Raw genomic sequence first — 13,050 nt, 5'->3', positions numbered from 1 at the left:
GCATTGTGTGAAATTTTCTTTTGATTTGGGTCATTTCAACAGGTAGCCTGTAGCCTTGACTGAGGCTGTCAGGGATCTGGTATCTGTCCTTGGTGGCTTCAGGCAGGGGCTTCAGCAGGAGAAAGAGGAAGAAGTTTTGGCTAGCCCAGCCTTCCCTGATGTCCCAACAGCAGCTGCTTGATGGGGAAGGGTGTGGGGGTACCAGGTGACTTGATTGCTAATTGTTCCCACAGTTCTCAGTACAAGCCTGCAGCCCTTCTCTTCATTCTTTTATCTCTCTGCCCTCAGCCACATGGCTGTCTGAGCTAACAGAGAGTTGATTGTTCTAAAAGCCAAAATCAATCTTGACTCTTCATATGGTTATTGGGGTCACTGTGATCTGATGTCACCAAATGGGCCTTGCTAATTAGACAAATTGATGCCTAGGTGCATCCAGAGGAGGTGAAGGAGACAAATTAGTTTGTCCTTGTCTGGTGGATGGCAAGGCTACAGGAGCTGGGCTTCTCTGGCGTTGTCTCATCTGGCAGTTACAGTTACAGTTCTGCTGGCACTTCCCACCTTACTGCAGCTGCACAGAGATCCTTGGACTTTGGCTTTAGAGCCATCACTCTGCATAAAGGGGTGAGGGGGTAGGGACCCACCCCCATCTGGGAGTGGATATGGCCAGTTGGGCAGGAAGCTGAAGATTTGGGGGTTTAAGGAAGGACACTTTCTTCCAGGGAACATATTTTGGATGACCAGATAGGAATTATGGTCAAGTAAAACAAAACAAATAACATTTAGAGATGAAAATTGTGTGCCCTCTGCTTGGGAAGATTAATTCAGTGTTACACCTGCCCCCTCATTCTGCAGGATGTCTTTAATTTCTCACTGGTTTGGAGATGGCCACATATGTGTTTCCTGAAGCTCTTCTCGGGAGCACCCTGTCCTTGAGACAGTGCTGCAACCTCAGCCTTTGCCTGGAAGCCCATGTGAGTGCATTTACGTTCCAGCCAAATGACAGTCATTCCCATGGCTCAGGATCACTTTTACAGTCTGTGCTTCTGGATAATTTGCCCTTTGAAACAACTTCCATTTTAAAATGGAATGTTTTGGTTCCTTGATGTTAGTGGTGGTAGATTCTTTTACTCCTTTGGTTGTTCAGTAGGTGTTAAGTCAAATAGGGAAGCCCCAGGAGGCATATTTGTGAAGGGAGCAGAACAGATGGTGAGTAACTCCCTCCTGACTGGCACTTCCTTTTTATGATGCACTTTGAAATGCCACCTGTTCCTGATATATCTTTTCTCTCCCTGATGGGGATAGGTGGGGGAAGAGGTTAGGGCCCTCCTCAGCAATTTCTCTGTCACAGTCTTAAGGTAGAAGTGAGACGCAAGTGTTAAAACAACCAACTGGTGATAACAGCCTCACCCAGGCACAAAGCAGAGTATAAGTGGGTCAAAGGTGAGAGGCAGATGGTGGGATGTTGCAACAAGCCTATTAGAAGCAACACTAGTGGGGCATCTGGGTGGCTCAGTCGGTTGAATGTCCAACTCTTGATCCCAGGGCTGTGGGATCAAGCACTGCATTGGGCTCTGCCCTGAGCATAGAGCCTGCTTAAGTTTCTCTCTCTCTGCCTCTCTCCCCCACTTGTGTGCTCTCTCACTCTCTCTCTCTCAAAAAAAAAAAAAAAAAAAAAAAGCAACAGTAATGCCATTTCTGCTGTAAGGTCATATTATCTCAACACATAATTCTTTCCCTACAGTTCTTTTGAGTCTGGAACCCCCTATGCCCTTTCTAACCTTTTCATTGGTTTGGTCTTATTTCTTTATCCCCATGTAACTCAATGTTTAGTGGGCAAGAATTTTTACCCCCACTTTCAGATGTGGAAGCTATGGCTCAGACAGGATAAACTGATCTGTCAAGATCATTGGCAAATTGATAATAGAGGACAGGTAATAGAGTGAGGTCTGGGTATCCACAGGCCTGAAGAAAGGTTTGTGATGCTATCAGAGGCTGTCCTGGGGCTGCTTGACCCAAGCTCCAGGAGGCCTGTCTGTGCCACAGGGTCAAAGCCCAGGCATCTGACCTGTGAGTCAGGCCACAGATAGCACACAGTCCCTACAGGCACTGGGAAAGCCCCAGGGCCAGATGTTCCCTGAGGGCTCTCTTTTCTGCTTTCTCTGCTCTGGTGAGCATGTAGGCCTGTGACTCTCCAGCCAGGCTCTCCCTTGCTTTCCAGGTTCAGTCCTTGCCCTGACGGGTCTCTGAGGCAGATCCAAGGTCCACTACAGAGACTGACACTTTCTGGGGACACAGTGTCCTGGGAGGGGGTGGCTCACAGGTACAGAAACACGTGCCTTGGGATTTAACTGCTTCCTGGGGCATGGATGCTTGTTAAAATAGATCAGACTTTCTGGACCAAAGGCAGTGGCCCCTGAAGGAGGCATTATAGAGGCTGAAGGACAGCTTGGGTGATGACAGACAAAACATAACCTATTTCCCCAATTATTCCTGTCAACGAGGATCATAAACGCTTTTAAGGCAAAATAGAAACTGATGGTGGTAGATACTAAATGAGCTGGGATGACTGACTGGACCAGTGGGGCTGATGTGCAGAGGTGATCAGGTGACCAATGGGTCCCTGGAGACAAGTAGGGGAATGGAGTGGCTTAGAGATCCCCTTTGGGCAGAGAAGAGGGAGGTGTTGTTGCTGGGGCTGAGTCTCCTCCCCCACCCCCAGTAGGCAGAAGGTATCAGAGGGCAGAGGAGTATAAGCTGGGAGGTCTGAGCCAAGAGCAGTCTTCCAGAGGAGTCTGGGAGAGTTTGGGTGTATCCCTTCTTCCTGGAAAGAGAAAAAAAAACAAAAAACAAAAAAACAACAAACTTTAAAATAATAAACCTATCAGGGCACCTGGGTGGCTCAGTTGGTTAAGCATCTGACTCTTGATCTCAGCTCGGGTCTTGATCACACGGTTGTGAGTTCAATCAAGATTACATGAAATCCACTGTTTCGTTGGACATAATGGTTGGTGCCCCACCCATGTTCATTTTCACCAGACCCACTACTATGGGGCTAACCATGTACCCCACCTGTATTACTGTGTATCCATAGTTGTAAAATCTCTGATAATTGGCCCCATTGTGTTCATGTCTGCCTGTGGTTGTTGGTGTGGCAGTCTGTGCAAGATTTGACTGCCTGCTGGGTAGTGACTCCTAGGACTGGCTTGGAGCTGAGTGCCTGTCATGTCAGTGCTCTGGGAACTCCTCTTCTCTACCACAGTCTCTGTATTTCTCTTGCTTTTGAGAGTCTGTGTTTTTGGCCTTTTCACCCACCATCACACTGTTGGCAGCTGTTTCCCAGTTACTGGCTGCCTGTGGGTCTGGTTGCCACAGTAACCTCCAATGGTGCAGCTGGACAGGCTTGAACAAAGGCAGTCCTAGGAGGGTAAGGGTAGAAGATGTGGGATTCGGGGCCCTAGTATTCTTTCTCTAGGGAACCCTTCTTTGGCCAGCTCAGCTAGGCATTCATGAAGGCCCTTGAGACTCCACTTACTACAGAAGGGCTTCTTGGAAGGTGCAGGGATGGATCCCTGCTCTTGGACCAGGTGTTAGGGGAGGGGAGCCAAGTAGGGCCTCGAGGCTGGCCGGCTGTCCTTCCTCTCTCTCAGGCTGGTTTGGAACAGCTATGGGTTTCCTGCTTTCTGTTGCTGTCGTTCCTTCCAGTTCCAAAGATGCCCTTTGAATGTCCCGTTTGCTGGATAGATGGTGAAGCTTTGGTGCATCTGAGAGCAAACCGACCTGCTCCTGGCAGAGGCTGATGGAAGTTCCTTGGTGTAACTGGGAGAGCCTACCCACACCCAGCTCTGTCATCAGCCCTGGAGTAGCCTTCCTCTATCTTATTTTGTAATTGAGGTCAGAGTCCTAACTGTACAGGCACCTGTCCCCCTTTAAAACATATAAAACCTGAAGAATGAGCAAACTAGGGAGTGGAGTTATGAATTCGCCTTTCCAAAGGGTTGGTTGTAGGATTGTTTGAAGCAGGCAGATCCTCAGGTGTGGTGGTGCAGTGGGAGTCACACCCAGGTTTTCTGGGTATGTTCTGACTCCTGGAAAACTTGGAAGGGTCGGTTTACTCAAGAGCAGAGAAGAGTTGGGGAACCCTGCCCCTTTAGCTTCTTACTGCCTATCCTTAGTGCAGTGTTCATATGCTGAGATCAGAAACACAGCTTTGAAGAAAAGTATCCTAGTTCTGAGACGGGTCAGGAGAACAGTTTCACTGGCTTTGCTTGGTGTGTGGAAACCATTCATTCATTCATTCATTCATTCAGTAAATCTCTAAAGAGTGTGCAGTAAGGACCAGCAGGAAACAAGTTGGATACTATCCCTCCTCTCACAAAGTAGAGGGTCCAAGACTCTTTCTAGGGGTCCAGGAACATAACCAGGGAGACACTGCTATTTGGAATCACAGGCCTACCTGGCCTAGAGCGTGGGTGGCTTCTATACCAGTGGGGATCGGTTGCTCTTATTTCCAGAAGCTCAGTTCCCAGCAGCACTGAGCTCCTGGGTGTGTGCCAAGCCAATATGAGAGGTCTTAGTGCTGATTTTAATTAATACTAGGTAATTACCAGGTGGAGCTTAACCATCCTAAATGCCTTTGAGGTTCCCAAGCCTACAGCTAGTCACTTTCTGGCTGGGCCCAGCAATGAGAGGCAGGACTCTGTCCTATGCCTACCCAGCCTTTTGTCAGCATTGTGACCCAGGGCAGTCACCTTTTTCTATTCCCTTCCAATCTGGTGTGGGTGAAGGGGGCAGGCAACTTGGGAAATAGCCTAGCCTCTCCAATTCACCTATGCCCCCTCCCTAGGGGCAAAGGATAACAGTGCCTTGTGGTCTGCTCAACACCATCAGTGTGAGTCCAGGGTGGAGTGTGGGAAGAGAAGAGGTGCGCAGGCCTAGTCCTGGGAATCTTGGTGGGAATGCTCAAGAGGAGGAACAGGCATAGAGGTTGTTCCTGCCCTGGGCCTTATTCCAGTTTCTCCAAGTTTGGCTTAGTGACTCTTCCAGGCTTATTTCTCTGCCTGTGGCTCCCAAATTACTGTATCACTGAAACTCCTACTATCTACAAGGCCTTCCCCGTTTGACATTTTGCAGATCTCTTGCCAGACTTCCGAGGGTCTTGTGGTCATGCCACCATTCCACCCAGTGACCAGGGTGGTCCTAACTTTTTACCAGGCCTCCGAGTCAGCTTGAATGTCACCTCCTAAAGTGGGCCCTCTTGCTCTCCACCACAACTGGAACCACACTGAGGTTTTAATGTATGTGCCTGCGTCTGGCTCTCTGGCTGTAGGCTGTGTCCGTGGAGCCTACCAGGTGTTGGCAAACAGGAGGCTCTTAGCGAGTGTTGAAACAATACATGAAAGGTCTTAGGGACTAGGTGAAAAGCACTGACGACTCTCTTTGGCGGGTAGACCACTCATTACCGCGACTCGATCTCGACCTCGGACGGCTCTGAGCCAGCGTGCTGCCCAGCGGCGCACGCGCACTGAGGGCCGGCGGGCGGCGGGGGCGCGCACGCCCGCGGCCGCGTGCGTCACAACCCGGGCTCCTGCCCCGCCCGTCCCGCCTGCCCGCCTGTCGGTCCCCGAGGCGGCGGCGGCTGCCCAGTGACAGCGGCGGCGGCGCCAGGCCAGCCGTAGTAGCGTAGGGTCGTGCGGCCTGGAGACGCACACCCGGCAGAAGGGCGGCGCGAGGAAGGCCGGAGCCGGGTCGCGCGGGAGGAGACCTTGCGGGCACCAGGCGAGAGGCCGGCGTGAGGGAGCGCGGAGCTAGTGGCCGCCGGCGGCCCGGACCCGCCTGTCCTCGCGGCCGCCGCCGGCATGAGCCACATCCAGATCCCGCCGGGGCTCACGGAGCTGCTGCAGGGCTACACGGTGGAGGTGCTGCGGCAGCAGCCGCCCGACCTCGTCGACTTCGCGGTGGACTACTTCACCCGCCTGCGCGAGGCCCGCTTGCAAGCCGCCAGCCCGCCCGCTGCCCCTCCTTCCGGCTCCCAGGCTCTAGAGCCCGGCCCTGGCCTGGTCACCGACGCGAAGGCGGAGAGCGAGTCGGAGGACGACGAGGACTTGGATGGTAGGCGGCGGGCTGGGCCGACGTTCGCGGTGGGGGGACGGAGGGGGCGGTGCAGGGGTCTCCAGCGATCTAGAGGGGCCGCGGGGGCCGAGCACACTGGGCTGGGACCTTGGAGCTCTCCAGCAGAGTTTGCCCGGGTTTCCCGAGCCGCGGGCGTGAGCCCCGCGTGCCCCACTTCCCAGCTGCGCTCCACGGTCCTCTGAGCCCCGAGCGCACCGAGTGAGTTGTCAGATTCAGCCTGGGAGCAAATGTGCGCGCCTTCGGCCCGCGTGGTGGCGCGGAGCCCACGTCGGCCTCGCCTCTACTGGGGGACACTTCGCCCGGTTTCGTGCCGAAGACAAGGACGCTCACATCCACCGACTCGCTCGTGTTCAATAACCGGGATGGTAACTTTGGAAATCATTCGTTTTGTGAAAAGTTATGGTGAAAACTAAGCATAGACAAAAGTAGACAGATAAAGGGTGAAATGAACCCCTGTATGCCACTATCCACATTCAACAGTTTAAATATCTGTCACAAATGTTTCATTTCTACTTTTTTTTTTTTTCTTTGCTGAAGTATTTTCAAGCAAATACCAGTCGGGTCATTTCGCCTCTGCATAACTGGACATGCATTTCTTAAAATATTCTTAGTATTTCTTAAAATTTCTGAAAATATTTATTAAAATATATGTAGTATATATTTAAACTTGAGTAAAACGATTGGATCACATTTGGTGAGGGTAAACGATAATTATCTTGTTTAGCATATAGGGTGTAGGAAAAAAGACAACTCTTTTCTTTCTTTTTTTTTTTTTTTCAACGTTTATTTATTTTTGGGACAGAGAGAGACAGAGCATGAATGGGGGAGGAGCAGAGAGAGAGGGAGACACAGAATCGGAAACAGGCTCCAGGCTCTGAGCCATCAGCCCAGATCCCGACGCGGGGCTCGAACTCACGGACCGCGAGATCGTGACCTGGCTGAAGTCGGACGCTTAACCGACTGCGCCACCCAGGCGCCCCAAGACAACTCTTTTCTATATCTGGTTTAAGCAAGGCTGTCAAAAAGCAATTCCATTTTCCGTGGTTGCTTTAACCTAAGCTTGGTCAGTTTAACAGTAGAATAATCCTAGTTTTGAACCGCCAAAATTTAACAAAACAATGAAAACAGAGACCAAGCTAGAGACTTTAGTGTTATTAGAGCATACTGGAAAAAAACAAAACAAAACAAAACTAGTTCTGAGTTGAATCCACATTCAGGTCACACTAACGAGTTAATTATCGGTCATTGCTGTTGGAGGTCGTAAGCTTCAGTGTTGTGGACAACTTCCCATAGTTTATTCACCATTAAGGGTAGAAATGGTTCTTCTGTGTTTCTTTGACATTGCATATTAAATTATGAGGTTTTTGCCTAAAGTCTTGAAATCAAGTTGTTATTTTCCAAATCTCCTGCACAGATTTGCTTTGTGGTCTAAGAGAAGTGGTTAGACCTGTTTGATTTCAAATTCACTTTAAAATGGGGACAGTGACAATGATCTCCCAGGGATAAATGTGTCTTTAAAAGTTTTATTTCAGGAGTGTCTGCTATGTTTGTTTCATTGACACATATATAAATCACAAAGCTGTAACCTGCTTTGTGAAATTTTTATGTATACACGTTAGTATTTTAGAAATTAGTCCCAGATGAGTGAAACAGTTTACAAGTTTTGTGTTATCTTTGTCATCTTTGATATCTTTTTAAAAATTGAGTTGACTTAAATCTTTGTGACTCTGTGCTTTATTTTACTAACATGTAAATATTTGTTATTTATATTTCTAAAGTGGCTGTGCTACGTATAATTATAGAAATCAACACAAGGTGAACTTTTATTTACAGATAATAGACTAAAAATACATTGCACACAATGAGATACCACTTCACACCCATGAGGATGGGTATTATGAAAAAAAATAGCAAGTGTTGATGAGAATGTAGAGAAGTGGGAGCCCTTGTTCATTACTGGCGGGAATGTAAAATGGTCTGGCTGTTGTGGAAAACAGTTTGGTGGTTCCTCAAAAAGTTAAACATAGAATTACTGTATGATCGAGCAATTTCACTGCTCTGTATATATCCCAGGAAATTGAAAGCAGGGAGCCAAACATATAGTTACATGCCAGTGTTCACTGCAGCATTATTCACAATATCCAAAAGGTAGAAACAACCCCTGTCCTATTAGAAGATGAATGGATAAGTAAATTGTATATACATACAATGAAATACTATTCATCCTTTAATAAGAATGAAATTCTGATACATGCTACAACATGGATGAACCTTGGAAACATTATGCTACTGCAATATGCCAGACACAAAAAGACAAATATTTTATGATTCCACTTATATGAGGTACCTAAAATAGGTAAATTCAGAGAGATATAAAGTAGAATACAGGTTAACTGGCAGCTGGAGGTTGCTGGTAATGGGGTGTTATTGTTTAATGGGTGTTGAGTTTCTGTTCGGGATGATAAAGTTCTGAAATTGGATAGGGGTGATGGTTGCACAACACTGTGAATGTACTTAGTGCTGTGAGTTGTACACTTAAATGTGTAAAATGGTAAATTTTATGCTATGTATATTTTACCACAATTTTTTAAATGTGAGAGAGAGTGAGCTAGCAGGGGAGGGGCAGAGAGAGAGAGGGAGAGAGAGAGAATCCTGAGCAGGCTCCGCACTGTCAGTGCAGAGCCCTACTTGGGGCTCTGTCTCACCAACTGTGAGCTCATGACTTGAGCCAAAATCAAGAGCCAGATGCTTAACCGACTGAGCCACCCAGGTGCCCCTACCACAATTTTTAAAAAGACAAGAAAAGAAATACATATCCAGTGATTAGGAACGTTAGGGCAATAAGCCTATAATACTTAAAATAAGAAATAGGATATGTAGTGTTAGATATGTATATAACAAAGAGATTTTGTTTAGTATGGCTAACCACCAATTCAGTTTATAAAATTATATGCTATTTGAAACACTCTTTTAATAACAGTTTTGATATCAAATAGCACATTAAGTATGAAGTATTATAATGAATATTTAACTCTTGGGAAAACCTGAAGAGTTCGGATTTATTTTTTAATTTTTTAAAAATTTATTTATTTATTTTGAGAGAGAGAGACAGAGCAAGCGCGTGCGTGTGCACGCCTGGGGGAGGGGCAGAGAAAGAAGGAGAGAGAATCCCAAGCAGGCTCCAGTGCTACCAGCACAGAGCCTGATGTGGGGCCTGAACCCACAAAACTGTGAGATCATGACCTGAACAGACACCAAGAGTTGGATGTTTAATCGACTGAGCCCTCCAGGTGCCCCAAGAGTTTAGATTTATTAATATGTTTCTGTAACTGCATCCTCATGAGGACAATAATTGGTATCCAGACTTGGTTCACTTCTATAATTATCATAAAACATACACCTGTGGGTCTCCCAGCATATATATATATATATATATATATATATATATATATACACACACACACACACATTAATATATTGTATTATATCATATCATATTATATTAGTAGTATATTTATGTGTTATATATATATTTGGTAACAGCTTTGTGGAATATAATTCACATACTATATAATTCACCCATTTAAAGTGTATAGTTCAGTGGTTTTATTATATTCAGAGATATGTGCAACCATCACCACAGTTAGTTTTAGAACAGTTTTTGTCACCCCAAAAAGAACCCCATACACTTTAGCCATCAACTGCCAACACCTCCATTCCCCTCTCATCTGCTTTCTGTCTCTATAGATTTGCCTATCCTGGACATTTCATATGAATGGAATCATGCAGTATATGGTCTTTTGCCATTCATATGAAATGTCCAGGATAGGCAAATCTATAGAGACAAAAAGCAGATGAGAGGGGAATGGAGGTGTTGGCAGTTGATGGCTAAAGTGTATGGGGTTCTTTTTGGGGTGACAAAAACTGTTCTAAGACTTCTTTCACATGGCATAATGTTTTTAAAGTTCATCAGTGTTGTTGCATAAATTAATGTGTCACTCCTTTTTATTACTGAATGTTCTATTGTATGGATATACCACATTATTTTATCCATCAGTTGATGGGCATTTAGGTTGTTTTCACTTTTTAGCTTTTATGAATAATGTTGCTATGAATATTTCATGTGTACAAGTTTTCGTGTGGACGCATGTTTTTCTCTTTGAGATGTATACCTTGGAGTAGAATTGTTTGATCATATGGTAACTCTTTGTTTAACCTTTTGAGGAACTGCCAGATTGTTTTCCAAAGTGGCTGCACCATTTTACATTCTAACCAGCAGTGTATTAAGGGTTCTAATTCCTTCATGTCCTTGTTAACACTTATAGTCTTCTTTATAATTAAAAAAATTTTTTTGTGTGTTTATTTACTTTTCAGAGACAGAGTGTGAGCAGGGGAGGGTCAGAGAGAGAGGGAGACACAGAATCCAAAGCAGGCTTCAGGCTCTGAGCTGTCTGCACGGAGCCCGACATGGGGCTCAAACCCACGAACTGTGAGATCATGACCTGAGCCGAAGTCAGGCCTAACTGACTGAGCCACCCAGGTGCCCCTACAGTCTTCTTTATAACAGCCATCCACATGGATGGAAAGTAGTACCTCATTGTAGTTTTGCTTTGCAGTTCCTTAAGTGATGTTGAGCATCTTTTCAAATGGTTCTTGGTCATTTGTGTATCTTTTTTTTGAGAAATGTCTATTCAGGTCCTTTGTCCATTTTTTAATTGGGTTTTTTTTTAATTTTTGAGTTGTGAGAGGTCTTTATGTATTGTAAACAAGTCCTTTATCAGATGTACGACTTACAAATATTTTCTCTCATTTAGTGAGTTGTTTTTTCAATTTTTGATATTGTTTTGAAGCAGAAAAGTTTTTTATTTTGATGAAGTCTAATGTATCATTTTCTTTTTTGTTTGTGATTTAGGTGTCATATTTAAGAAACCATGACCAAAAGCAAGATCATGAAAATTAACCTCTGTTTTCTTTTAAGAGTTTTATAGTTTTAGCTCTTACATTTAGGTATTGGTACATTTTGAGTAATTTTTTGTGGACAGTGTCAGGTACTTCATTCTTTTGCATGTGGTTATCCAGGTGTTCCAACACCATTCATTAAAAGATGGTTTTTCCCCCATTTAATTGTCTTCGTACTTTTGTTGAAAGTCAATTGACTGTGGTATGTCATTGTTTCTAACTCCATTCTGTTCTACTGATCTGTGTATCTGTCATATCCCACTACTACACTAATTGGTAAGATTTGTAGTAATTTTGGAATCAGCAAGTGTTAGTTCTCCAACTCTGCTCTTTTTCAAAATTGTTTTGGCTTTTGTAGTTCCTTGAATTTCTATATGAATTTTAGAATTAGCCTGTCAATTTCTGTAAGGAAAGCAACTGGGATTTTGATAGAGATTGCATTGAATTTGTAGATTAATTTGGAAAGTATTGCCATCTTAACATTATTAGGTCATCTAAATCTATGAATATGGGATGTCTTTCCATTTGTTTAGACCCTCTTTAATTTTTAAAGATAACAATGTTTTGTAGTTTTCAGAGTATAGGTTTTGCACTTCTTTTGTTAAATTTATTCCTAAGTAATTCATTCCTTTTGATGTTATTGTAAATGGAATTGTTTTCTAAATTTCATTTTCACATTGCTCATTGCAAGTGTGTACAAATAGTTAATCTTTAAAAATAGTGACCTTGTTTCTTGCAACCTTGCTGGGCTTGTTTTCTAGTTCTAGTAGTTTTTTTAGTGGATTTTTTAGGATTTTTCCCCAGCATTTTTACTGTACAGCATAGACCACATAACATAGGAGTTGGTCCAAACAACATTAGCAGAACTTTTTTGGAATTGCTTAATAATAATATTCCCGCAGTTCACATATCTGGATCTCTCAGCAGGATTTTGACACTGTTGAACCACCCTCTCTTGAAATTCTTTTCCTCTTGGCAGCTGTGTCTTCATTCACCTGGCTCTCCATCCACCACTTGGCCTCTCTGCCCTCTAAATGATGGCTTATGATCTCCAGAATTTAGTTTGTTAACTTTTTTGCCTCAGTGAACAATTCTTTTCCTGAGCATTTTTACTGCCTTGAACCTGGATCTTCAAAATCAAAACTTTTCTGCTCATACACATACCTATTTATGCTTTTTTTTTTTTGAGCGGGGGGGGGGGGTGGAGGGTGGAAGGTGGGGGGGGGAGGGGACAGGGACAGAGAGAGGGGCAACATGGAATCCAAAGCACACTCCAGGCTCTGAACTGTAAGCACAGAGCCTGATGAGGGGCCCAAAGTCACAAACCATGAGATCATGACCTGAGCCAAAGTAGGACACCTAACTGACTGAGCCACCTAGGCACCCCTTTCTTGTCTTATTCTTTATTTTTAATAGAAAAGGTTATAGGCATTTAAAAATTTCTCTACTTTGTTGTCATAGTGAATTTTTTTATTGTGATAGACTATACATAAAATTTATTATTTTACCATTTTAAAGTATAAAATTCAGGGGCATTGAATACATTCATTATTTTGTGCAACCAACACCACTATTTTGTTCTTCTTTTTAAAGGTTGTTTTTTTTGTTTGTTTTTTTTTAAATTTTTTTTTTCAACGTTTTTTATTTATTTTTGGGACAGAGAGAGACAGAGCATGAACGGGGGAGGGGCAGAGAGAGAGGGAGACACAGAATCGGAAACAGGCTCCAGGCTCTGAGCCATCAGCCCAGAGCCCGACGCGGGGCTCGAACTCACGGACCGTGAGATCGTGACCTGGCTGATGTCGGACGCTTAACCGACTGCACCACCCAGGCGCCCCTAAAGGTTGTTTTTGACGAGGCTTCTGGGTGGCTCAGTTGGTTAAGCTAAATCCGACTTTGGCTCATGTCATGATCTCATGGTCCGTGAGTTCAAGTCCCATGTCAGGCTCTGTGCTGACAGCT

General features: G+C 44.8%; 1 protein-coding gene across 1 annotated transcript in view; it reads left to right on the top strand.

The window, feature by feature from the left end:
- The first annotated feature begins 5,632 nt into the window (after positions 1 to 5,632).
- PRKAR2A (protein kinase cAMP-dependent type II regulatory subunit alpha) overlaps positions 5,633 to 13,050 on the top strand; it is a 113,602-nt gene continuing 106,184 nt past the window's right edge. The window contains exon 1 of the mRNA XM_030306698.1: positions 5,633 to 6,108. Coding sequence (XP_030162558.1) covers positions 5,856 to 6,108 — 253 coding nt within the window. The 5' untranslated portion in view covers positions 5,633 to 5,855. The remainder of the gene's footprint in view (positions 6,109 to 13,050) is intronic.

Source organism: Lynx canadensis, chromosome A2, assembly GCF_007474595.2.
Source record: "Lynx canadensis isolate LIC74 chromosome A2, mLynCan4.pri.v2, whole genome shotgun sequence".
NCBI lineage: Eukaryota > Metazoa > Chordata > Mammalia > Carnivora > Felidae > Lynx > Lynx canadensis.
Note: the sequence above shows the minus strand (reverse complement) of the source record. Positions and strands in the feature narration are given on the sequence as shown.